This window comes from Patiria miniata, unplaced genomic scaffold (genome assembly GCF_015706575.1).
Source record: "Patiria miniata isolate m_02_andy unplaced genomic scaffold, ASM1570657v1 HiC_scaffold_7, whole genome shotgun sequence".
In the NCBI taxonomy this organism is placed as follows: domain Eukaryota; kingdom Metazoa; phylum Echinodermata; class Asteroidea; order Valvatida; family Asterinidae; genus Patiria; species Patiria miniata.
In genome coordinates this window covers 7,548,711-7,560,629 of record NW_024037074.1, presented here as the reverse complement: position 1 = coordinate 7,560,629, position 11,919 = coordinate 7,548,711, and the positions used below count along the sequence as shown (strand labels likewise).

The 11,919-nt window shown below is 38.3% G+C and overlaps 1 protein-coding gene across 1 annotated transcript; it reads left to right on the top strand.

Annotated features, from left to right (window-relative positions):
• Positions 1 to 1,948: 1,948 nt before the first annotated feature.
• On the top strand, positions 1,949 to 10,237 carry LOC119744926 (tumor necrosis factor receptor superfamily member 1B-like). The gene is made up of 8 exons (XM_038221131.1): positions 1,949 to 2,060; positions 4,177 to 4,317; positions 5,084 to 5,244; positions 5,682 to 5,781; positions 6,049 to 6,199; positions 6,426 to 6,641; positions 7,313 to 7,441; positions 7,728 to 10,237. Exons 1-8 carry the CDS (start codon positions 2,043 to 2,045, stop codon positions 7,904 to 7,906), a joined length of 1,095 nt encoding a protein of 364 aa, XP_038077059.1. The 5' UTR covers positions 1,949 to 2,042; the 3' UTR covers positions 7,907 to 10,237.
• The last annotated feature ends 1,682 nt before the right edge of the window (positions 10,238 to 11,919 follow it).

Here is an 11,919-nt window from a genome sequence, read left to right as displayed (position 1 = left end):
AGCAAGTTAGCCTATATATCAGTAAGAAGTTCTGTCAGAGCAACCGATATACTTATTGTACAGTTTACAAACAATTTGGGATGGGTCGTCCAAACTTCTTCCCCGACCCTTAGCCGAAAGCCTATGTGCCACCCACTTGTAGTACCCCCCCCCCCCCCCCCCCAAAAGAGAGAACCCAATGAGGTCCCAAGTTACCCTATCGGATGTTACGAACAGTGTAAGGTTCTTATTTAAAAAAAAAAAATCAGATGCATTTTATTATCAACTTTTATTTGGTACAAGATTTGGAAAATTTTCGGAATAACGTTGGGTCTAAAAACTGTTTGGAAAAAAAGAAAATCACAAGAGGGCGCTAGAACGACACTAAGATCTTGCAAAATGGCAATTTAGAAAACACGACACTGTCCAACGGCCTACAACAAAACAAAACCTTATTCATATCATTAAGTAAAAGTGTCCCTCTCAAAATTTCCCTGGAATTGGGAAATTAATAACTTCTGGTTTTTTTTTAAAGTTTTGTCCAGACGTTTATCCTTAAATGAAATAAGTCTGAACTTCTCGAAATAGCTTTATGATAAAATACTTTATTCCGGGAAAAAGTAGCCTAGGCCAATATAAAGATAACAAAAGAACCATTGAAATTAACCACAAAAGGATACATTTATAAGTGTATTACTTTCACAGTGTGCCCCTTTTAAAGTCAGCAATCGTTTTCTAGAAATATTTACAAGATAAGCAGTTTTTATAGCAACAATAATAAGCCAACCTATGAATCGTGTAAAAATAATTCGACTAGTACGTTTGTACTTCGAAGATATTGTCTTCAAAAAACAAATGACCTAGATGAAATTGCTTTTGCGAATACATAGTTTGACAACAATTAGGCCTTTTCAGAAATTCTTTCATGCCGACATTTTGCTTACATATTTTTCTCAAACATTTTGTTTAAATTTCTGGAATTTGTGATTTAAAAAAAAATATGAATATGAATTAAGAAGTAAGAAAAAAGCACAAGCCAAAGTGAAAAGACTTTCTCCACTTGCACAAGTTACAGCTTTTAAAACAGAATTTTGAAATCTAAAATGATAAGCAAACAGGTGTGCAGAACAGAGGAAAAAGTGAAAAGTAACCAAATCTTAAATTGTGAAGAATAAATCATATAAGGACGGTAGCTAATTTTTTTTCTCTCACAATACATGATTAATTCCAATAGTTTACATTATCTCAAAGAGACCTAATTGATTTTTTTGGGGCCAGAATTTTCCTCCGACTTGTTGAAATGACATGATGGACTGCAGAAATCGTCTCTTTTAGTAGCCCCTGGTGATTTTGCTCACGCATATTAATATCACGGTCACGGTCACGGTCACGACGCATGATGCAAAATCAGGGGTCACGGGCCGTACGTCCGTACCGTACCCGATAGATGGCGCCTTTTAAATCACCTGTTGGATCGCCGGCTGCTATATGCGTTATGCTGCATCTCAAATTCTCATCTCTCTTTGAGTCTCTCCCTTGTTTCTCGTCACCTGTTTACCCTTCGATTTCGTAAAACGAAGTGGCTATCGTTACGGCACTCGTTGTTTAGCGCCCTCTACGATATTTTTTTGATACGCACGCAGGTATATAATTATTTGTTTCCACACGTTTTGTCGAGTAGTGCGCCAGCTCAGCCGATAGAGAGTAGGATTTTGCACCGCGAGGTTGTGGGTTCGAATCTCAGTTTTGCACTCGAATTTTTTTCCTTTTCTAACCTGAGGCTTTGGAGGATTTTTTTTTAAAGGGAAATAAAGTCCGAATTTCATAAAGTTCAAATTCACTTTTTTCCTTCTAATTTTATATTTTCTTGTCATGTTTTTTTATAAAAGTTGCCAGGTTGCAGTCTACCGTAACGATAGAAAATGGGAAATGCGTTACGGCTGCCGTAACAATAGCCACTGCGTTCATAAAAACGTTCTGGTGCCCGTTGGTACATGATAGATCATTAGTTCGTCATCAGCTGCTCTTGTCAATGTCATCAATGTTGAGTGTGACTGTGATTGATGATTTTGGCATGTTTGGTAAGTACTCGGACTCCCTATTATCGCGGCATCCCTATTATCGCGGCATGGGAATTTTCTCTTTTTACAGTGTCAAAACTCCTTTAAGTGGCGATTTTTATCCAGTTCACCAGTCATCAAGGATTTTCTACCAAGTTGTATAAAAAGGACGATTAAAAAATGTTGTGTCTTTCGGGACTTTTAACGATTTTAATAAATATTAACGTTTTCCAAAACTTGCAAAATTTTCCCTCACCGTGTCTGCTAAAAGGTACCGTTTATATTTTAACATAAATCTTTAATTGCGCTCTGTCCATGAAAGTTCCATTGTCTGGTTCCCATTCTTCAGCTGCAAATGTAAAATGAAGTCGAACGACGATATTTGCAGCGCGAAATCGCAACAACTTTTACGGGATCAAAATAAGCACCGCGCGTTAGCGAAAATAAAACGGCACACCGTGTAAAGTGAATGGCGCCCTCAATCGCCGATCAGTAGACTTGCCTCCGGGATTTTGTTCTCCTTTCGGGGGAAGGGCAGGGTCTTAAGAAATCATCCTGCAGACATTTTGTCTTTAATCACCTTGAACGTTACAGGGAAAATATCAGACTTTATTCAGGGGGTGTTTTGGTCAAACATAAACTATGAACAAAAAAGTTGGGATCATTATAAAAACCACTTCCCGCATACCGCGATAATAGGGAGTCCACCTCCGTTCGCACACGCCGCGCAGGTCTATTTTCACAGGCATCGTACACGGAATAAACCACACACCCCGTCAGATTTTTTATATTAATTTAAAAAGGAAGAGTTATACTACACATAAGACAGGACAATTCTGGAAGGTTAGTGGGCAATCTCTATTCCGAACGAGAAACGTGATAAGTACCGCGATAATAGGGCGTTCCATCCTACTCCTAGAACTATGAGGCTCCACGTAGTGGAGCTCCACTACGTGGACCCTCATGGTTCTAGGAGTAAGTGTCTAGTACTCCTAGTCCTTAGTCAGTGTATAATCATTGTCGTAAAGTAGTTTCTCGTCCGGGCTTTTTGAGAAAAAAATGAAGGCCCCCCCCCCCCCCATGGCGGATTTGGAAAGATTGTTCAATGTTGGGCATCCTGGACATCACTTGACACTCTGTGTACAAACCCTATGGGACTGGTCTGAAAACTTCCAAGTTTTTTCTCAGTAAATGCTTCCATTATTATTTTTCCCTGCTGACTTGACTCAGTTTTTCAGGACATCATGTTCATTGCTTTTTGATGCTCAAAGGTCACTGCAGGGATATAAGTGATGTCCATATATGGAATTCTTCCTGAACATGCTGAATGTGCAACCAACGCCACTTTTTGGTTCAATCAGGTCATGATATTGCAAAAATGTTGAAAAGACAGAGACTGGGAAACATTTCCAATTTTAGGAAATACAAAAAAGTTCTTTCCTCTCCATACTAGTCTTTCAAGTTTCATAGACTTTGTACACAACCGCTGAAGTGTTGTTTGGTTCTTTTTGCAGATTTTCCAAGATGGCCAATGTATTCTTCAATTGTTTTACTCTTTTACATTTATTAATTAGTATTGAGTATTCCAAATTTTCGGAATACATTTTGCTTAGGCCAAAAAAAAAAGTTTCTGGTAATGCGCGCGTCGCCGTAGCCATGCGCGTCGGCAAAATGAAAAAAATTTTTTTTCATTGAAAGATGATGTCTCAAAACCGCCAAACTCACTGGTTTGACTGGAATCCTGCTGCTGCACAATTTTAACCTGTTTTTAGATGGGGTTATGATCGAGAATAAGCTTTATGTGGCCTCTCTGGTCTCCCATAATATTTGCACTAAGTTTAGTCGGGCACCATTTGCAGTCATCAGCCGACATTTTGAAGCCAAAAAAACAGGTTAAAAAAAAAAAAAGCTGCGTCGCCGCACCACTTTTTGGGCAAGCTCCATACCAGAAACCGGAGACTTTTTTTGTGGCCTAAACATTAATATGTGACTATTTATCCATCAGCCGACATAGCTAATAATGGCACCAATCAGTGGTGTAAAATTTACCCTTATAATTTAAGGCTTTAGAAGCTAGTTGGTTTCTTTATTTTGTAAATTTGTTTTCTTTTACTTTATGTTTCTGTTGTTTGTACAGCTTTTAATGCATCTTTTTCTACGAGCCAATTGTTCAGAAGTTGAGCAAAATGTGGCCAGCGATGCATATGTATTCAGGAAACTCCTTGATCTGATAGAGCCCAGATCTACGAGTAGCAGCAAGTTCATACCAGGACCAAATGTAAGTTTCTAGTCTATGTGTAATAATAGTGGTGGATATTTATAAAGCGCACGTATCCACCAGGACTGGTGCTCAAGGCGCTACATCATTATTACCCCTGCTCATTGGGCACATAAAACATTCCAAATACCATCTCAGCTCCCTGGGGAGTATATACAGCTTGATGCAGCCTGTTAGGCGCAAGGAAGCTAATTCAATCACAATAACCATCTCTGCCCTCACAGGTACCCATTTACTCCTGGGTGGAGAGAAGCAATGAGTGACAAAGTGCCTTGCCCAAGGGCACACGCACCATGACCCCGCTAGGACTCGAACCCACAATCTGCAGCTTTACCCGCAGACCACGAATCAGTGCCCTTAACCACGAGGCCACAGTACTCCACAGTACTCGTGTGTCTTTTCTTAATCTGTTTGCAAGTTTCAATCACGGTTTTGTTTTAGTTGAAAATTGACATCAAATATTTTACTGGATACAAATTCTTCTTCTTCAAATAATCCACAAAGGTAACCTGAGTCGGTGCATTAAAATAATTTCATAAGTTGAACAAAGAAATTGGGTTGGTGCAGGGTTTGAACCTGTGACCTCAGACTTGACTGGCCGTTCCAGTGCTCTACTAAGTGAGCAATATCCAGCCCTCTATGTTGACATTTTCCCATTTTGTAAATGTCTCTGTTCAAGGGGCATATCAGGCTAGTCAGAAGCCATATTCAAATTTTAAGAATATTATTTTTTAAATAGTTGGATGTTTCCCAATTATTGTAACAGGGTGAGCTGTGCATACTAAGTGATAGGCACATGGAAGACCGACGGTATGAGAAGCGTGACGATCAAGGATGGTGTTGTTGCGGTCTGTGCAATGCAGGGTCCTACGCCAAGAAACTGTGTAAATGTGGTGGACCAAACGGAAGCCCAACAGAATTCACAGAGTAAGACAAAAAGGGGTCCATTTTTTCCTCAGAGCATCGACACTGGACTTTCAAGATTTAGAAGCTGTACTCGAGTCAGTACCTTAGCTTGTCTCTGTTCAAATTATATAGAAACAAGCGTGTCTAAGTGGAGTCTAAACTTTGTCAAAACTTGTACAAGTTGTAGTATATCTAGATGAATCCGGGCACGCGATCACTGTACCCTCACGAGGCCCCCTTCAATGGAGAAATCACTGTGCATGCTATTGTACAAAGCAACATATGCCTGATGATCTTAACACTAGCTAGTAGCTATCCTTTCGCCATTGAAGGGGGCCTTCATGAAGAATTGAAGTGTGCCCGGGTTTCACTGCATCTTTAAGATTTGGTTTAAGAATTAGCACAGAGATTAGAATGTATATATCTTGCCTTGTTTTTTTTCTTTGTTTTTTTTTTAGCTGTGTGGTTGTTAAACAGGGGATCGAGTACATGGATAAGGCAAATAAATGCTCCCAGCCATATCTGTGCTCTTCCAGTTGTGGCAACCATCAGAGAAAGGTAAAAATAACAAACACATTTATGGCATCTCAATAATAATCCTGGAATAGGTGTAGCCTACATGTATACATAAAATTTATGTTAGTCATTTCTTGACTAAGCAGAACTGGCAAGGTTTAAGCAGTAAGCAAGCAAGCTACATGACTGTCCAACCCATGAAATCTTAGGTGCTTTTCACTCTTTGCCAAGAACAATATTTCTGTGCTCAATAAATTTGGCCAAACAGCTTCAAAAAATAACTCCAGCGATTTGTCTTCCCTGACCAAGGTGGCTGACTGTACAGCGAGAATTGACATAAAATGCGAGTGTGTAGACGGCTGGTACAATGCTTATCCATCGGAGGGCAGAACTGGTCCGAGAGAATGTCGACCACTGCCACGCTGCCCTGCTGGTCAAGGCCAAGAACGTCGAGGCGGCGGTAAGAACGCTTAGGACAGTTGTAGTTTCTTCCATGTCTGTTGCCTCTTGTTGCCCTGGTTCAAACCTTTTATTATTTACTTGTGACTGGACTTGTGATCGCATTACGATGTGTGTTGAATATAAGAACAAGTAAAATTCTCTGAAGAAATATTCGAAGTTGTAAGGCTCTATAACCTTCTCAGCATATTCCGGTCTTTGCTTTTGTTTTACATTTTCATTCACAGGTGAAACTGGAGAAATTGTCTACACCTGCCAACAATGCAGGGAAGGCCTTTTTCAACAATTCAACAACAGCACAGCAACCTGCCAACCCCACAGAGTCTGCCTAGTCAAAGCAGGGTCTGCAGTCGCTGATAGCGTCTGCGTTAATGATGAACTACAAGCTAACATGTCGTCGAATGCCACTGGGGAGCCCTACTTTCCAGAATCTAAAGGAATTGGTAAGGTTACTACTTGCTGGGTATAAATAGACAAATCCGGACACATGATCACTGTGTCCAATGGTGAAACCATTGTGCAGGCTATCGTACAAATCAACTGTTCCATGACGGACTGATGATAGCTAGCACAATGCTTTGGTCATGGAAGGGGCCTCCAACGATAAAAGTGACAGCGTGCCAGAACTGGTCTAAAGGGTGACTGTGAAGTCATATTTATGGCAGAGTCATAGTTTAGTCAATCACATGTCAGTCACATGCCAATCACATGTCAGTCACAAGTCGATCACACATCAATCACAATTAGTCAATCACATGTCAGTCACATGCCAATCACATGTCAATCACATGTCAATCACATGTCAATCACATGTCAATCAAAAGTCAATCACGACACTCGCAAATCACAAGTCAATCACAAGTCACTCGCATGTCAATCACATGCCAATCGAATGTCAATGACAATTAGTCCATTCACCAGACAGGTCACAAGTCAGGGGACAAACAGTGAGCATAAAGGAATGTCTTTGTCACACCACATTTTATTTGACATGAGACTCAATGACTTGTGATTAATTGACAAGTTGTGAAATCTTGTGGAAAATGTACCTAGACAATTAAGAACAGACTATATATAAGATAGTCCCTTTTTTCTTTTGTGTTCCCTGGTACAGACACGACCACGGAAGTGACACAAACAGAACAGTCACAGAAAGAGACCAAAGGGTTGCCAACTGCGCCCCCTGACACTGGGAGCACACAGGATGCTCCACTAAGCACTGATGAGCGCAAACTTGAGTCAGGTAAATAAAGTTTAAGAAATCAGTCATTCAAAAGTCACCAAGATCTTATTTGAACCCAGACGTCATAGTAGATCAGTCTTTTTTTCAAATGTGACAATAGACATGTCTGTTGCAAATAATTACGATTCGGGGGAAGTTTAGAACCCTGATAACATCTCCCCTCCAACTCAGTACCGTGTATGGGAATTTCAGTACATTGTGCGTACTTGTTTGAAATATGCATATTTCCTGTATAACTACTGTACATCTGATCAGTTGTTGTTCGTGTTCTTTTATTTTGTGGCAGATATTGGGATGTGTCCAGCAATGTACGTCACTATCGGGGCATGTGCTTTCAGCTTGGTGCTTTCCATAATCTTTGTTGCCTACTGTGTCTATGTCAACAAGTATAAAGGCCAGACATACAGTTGTGCTCGTGTCCACTATGATCCCTGCAGACAACAAGTTGGATTTCCTCCAAACTGACAAAAAAAGTTGGTATTCATCTTGAGTCATTCCATCCATTATTCTCTTCTGTCCATCCATATTTGCCTTAGTTAGGGCCCGTCTCAATTCATATCTGGGACAAGCTCCGGACAAGTTGCAGGTAGAATCGTTCACTTTGTCCGCAAGCTCTGCATTTGTCCTGGGCATTTTCTAGGGAACTTTTCATAAGCTATTGCTTGACTTTGCAAGTCAGCGTTTAGAATCCTGCGACTTATACCCACTAACTTGTCTAGAACTCCTTCCGGATGTAAACTGATGAGACAGGCCCTTTATTTCCATGGCCTTGTTAATCAGGGAGTAAGTCAGGGACGAGATTTATCAGATTTTTTTCCCCAGAATTCAGTATTTTTTATATCCCTTCTGAAATATGTAACTCCTGAGATTTTACCATAAAAAGTTGTTATTAAATATATAAGTTCATGTAGAACAAACGAAAAAGACCCTACGTTGTTCTGGGCCCTCGGCAGCCCCTAAACCTTCTGCCGATTATTTCATGGATTGTTCATTTTCCCTAAATCTCCTTCCATAAGTTGATGTAGATTTGAATCTATTTCAAGACACTTGGCTTTAGAATCGGGAAAATATAAATTAATTCAAAGTACTACATGTACCTTTGGAGTTTGGGCCAAAATAAAATATTTTTGGTTAAAAACAAAATGCGTAAATAATTATATCAGCATTCCACTTTTATATAGGATTTGGTAGAACGTATAAGGGGCTTGAACAATTGTACAACCGTTTTCTTTTAAGGTGTACATAGTAACAGAGTCTGATAAGAAATTTTTGAAAGTTTATTTCAGTTTTTATTAAGTGTAAGGCATAGCAATATCAAAATAATCAAGGTACCATTTAATATAAACTAGCTATATCTTTCCTTTTTAATTTACAAATTGTTGGCAGTTTCATCAAACAAAATTTGTAAAATATAGTTTATATATTCTTAGCATTTTATATACACATTTTGTCTGATATTACTAGTACTACTGTTGAGTACTGCATATCTTATCTTTCAGTGCATTTTCAAGCAACCTACAATGTTTTTCTACAAATGAAATCTACTTATGGCCAACTCCGTATCTGAAATGTATATTTTGTCTTACCAAAATTGTATAAATTAAAAAGTGCCTTGCACTATCACTAAAAATATAAAATGGCAATATATGAATTTTGAAATAACTTTTTAAGTATTTTTCTGTAAATCTACCAGTATTGTCAGCATTTAGGTGTTCAAAGATCATGCTAGCCATTTCAGAACAAACATAATTCAGTTAAGTGATATTTTTTAAGCTGCTTATTTTAAGGCACATTTTATACACAGCATTTAGTGACTGAACTGTCACGACTTATTTTCCCGCTTTGTACTTTTATAGCTTGTAAGGGATGTGTCTTAAGCTTTTAAAACTGCATTACTATTTTAAATTATAATATTTTGAGTTATAAAGGCTAATAACCTCAAGCTCATTTATATTTATTGCCAAAGATATGCAAGCTTAATTTGCAATGTACTTTATATACATGTACTTAGGTTTTTAGTCAAATGTTAATAAAAAAAAAATGTTTTTGTTATATAATTATGGTGACTGAAAAATAACGCAATGTAGAAGCTAGAAGTTCACATTAGATTTTGAAAGAAAATGTTTGATTCTGTTTGGTTCTTATTTTCTGCTTGAAATACAAGACAGGGAAATCAACTTACCGTAATTTTCGGAATCAAAGCCGTGGCTTATACATTAATTTTGCCCATGAAAATGTTTACTACGGCTTATACACAGGGCGGCTTATACACTGAGCCTTGAAGAATAAAAATAAGATTTAAATGTGTATTAAATGCACTGGAATAAGAAAAGATCTGTTGCTGAAATGAATTATCAATCGTTACCAGACTTGAGGTACCAGAAAATCATTAACAAACAGTGGGCCGGGGACCGGCCGGGCCAGCCGGCAGCAACTCCCTGTGTTTATTTTTCATCGTCAATTTCCATATTTTTTTTAACGAGTATGGAACGTAAATGTTTTGATATAACTTTTGTGGCCCTTTTTATAGCTTTCGTAGTGCAAATGGAACTGGTCCAGAGCTTTTTGACTTTAGAATTTGGAGGCCTTACAAAATTGAAACCGCCGTCGGTGCAGCTTATACGTTCGTGCGGCTAATATGCAGACGTCAAATTTTATTTGCAGATTTTTTCGTGCTGCGGCTTATACTCCGTGCGGCCTATATTCCTAAAATTACAGTATTTACCATTTACAATGTTTCTTGACATAAATGCTACGGAAGTGGCTTAATAAACAGCATGTTTGTTGTGAGAAACACTATTTGTCCAATTAGTTGTAATAATTTCTGTGGGCGGCATTTGCCAAGTGTTGACGCAGCGTTTGGCTTTGAAAATGAATCATTACAAAAAGGTTTACTATGCCACTTTTACCAGAAGACAGTCCAGCTTTATATCACAATGCACTCGCCAATTGTTCACTCTCCATTTTGGCTCAATTGGTTTCTTTTTCTTCTTCTGCTTTTCATTTAAAATATTACTGTAACTAAGTAATGTAACGTTGAGAAAAATCTTGCATCTTACTTTAGAACATGAACATGAAAGCAAATAATATTACAAAAAAAACATTAATCTTTCAATAAGTTAAGCCACCTTAATTCCATCTTATAAAAGTTAAGCAACATTAAGTACATTTACACAAAATCACAAGCATTAATTGGCACCTTGACACAGCATGAATAAAAAACCTCCTTTGGCAACCCTGCTAGTCATGCAGAAATTTGACTGTAATACTTTTGCTGATCAGCAGCAGCCACATTAAGTACATTTATACAAGTATTTTGTGTGATGGGTATTAATACAAAATGAACAAGGGTCACTTTTTCGAAAATGCATTAAGCACCTTTTCATACCATGACTCCTCATACATAAAATAAAAAAACTTCCTTTTGCAACACTACTAGCCATGCTGAAGTTGACTATTATACAGTGGAACGCCGCAATAACAAACATCGTGGGATCCACAGAAAGTGTTCATAATAACGATCATTACCCTAACCCAACCCTCTTTTGACCAATAGTGAAGTCATCCTGCCGCATCACGTGGAGTGGTCAAGAAAAAACTTTAGCAACGGGTGGTTTTCCCTTTTATTCCTTGGGGAAATAATAGCCATATATCACTCTTCAACATTCAAACACGATGTAACCATGGGTGGTTTGATGGTCAGGAATTAAAAGTGGCCCAAACAGTGTTTAATACATGTACAACCAGTAGGTTGTTTTGTTAATCTGTTGACTTTTTTCAACAACGATGTTCGGTACGTTTTGTACATTAAAACCGTGAGCCAAGGATGATGTTCGGTATAGCCGAATGTTCGGTATAGCGGTGTTCAGTATAGCGACGTTCCACTGTACTATCAGCAGCAGCCACATTAAGTACATTTATACAAGTATTCTGTGTAATGGGAATTAATAAAAAAATGAACAATGGTGGTCACTTTTTCAAAAATGCATTAAGCACCTTTTCATACCATGACTCCTCATACTTAAAATTAAATTAAAATTAAAAAAAACTTCCTTTTGCAACACTACTAGCCATGCTGAAGTTGACTATTATACTATTGCATTTCAGCAGAAATATATACATTTGCACAAAGTCGGATAAAGAAATCAGGCAAAAGGGGCGTTGAGCTTTTAAATATGGCATAAGCAGTGGCTTAACAACGGGAGGGGGCAGGGGGCAGCTAGGTATAGGGCAGAAGGGAAACGCATGCCTTTTAAACATGTGGATAAAGAATGAGGTGGTTGAAGCTATAAATAATCATACCTACATAAAGTCATGAACATACCTACATGAACAAGTTCAAATGTAAATGTCAATACATATGGCTCCATTTTAAATAATAACTTGGACTTTGCTCTATACACCAAATCACTGAGCACATGTAGTTCAATATAAAATGCCTTTGGTTTCATATTTTGTTAATAGCCCATATGTTTGAA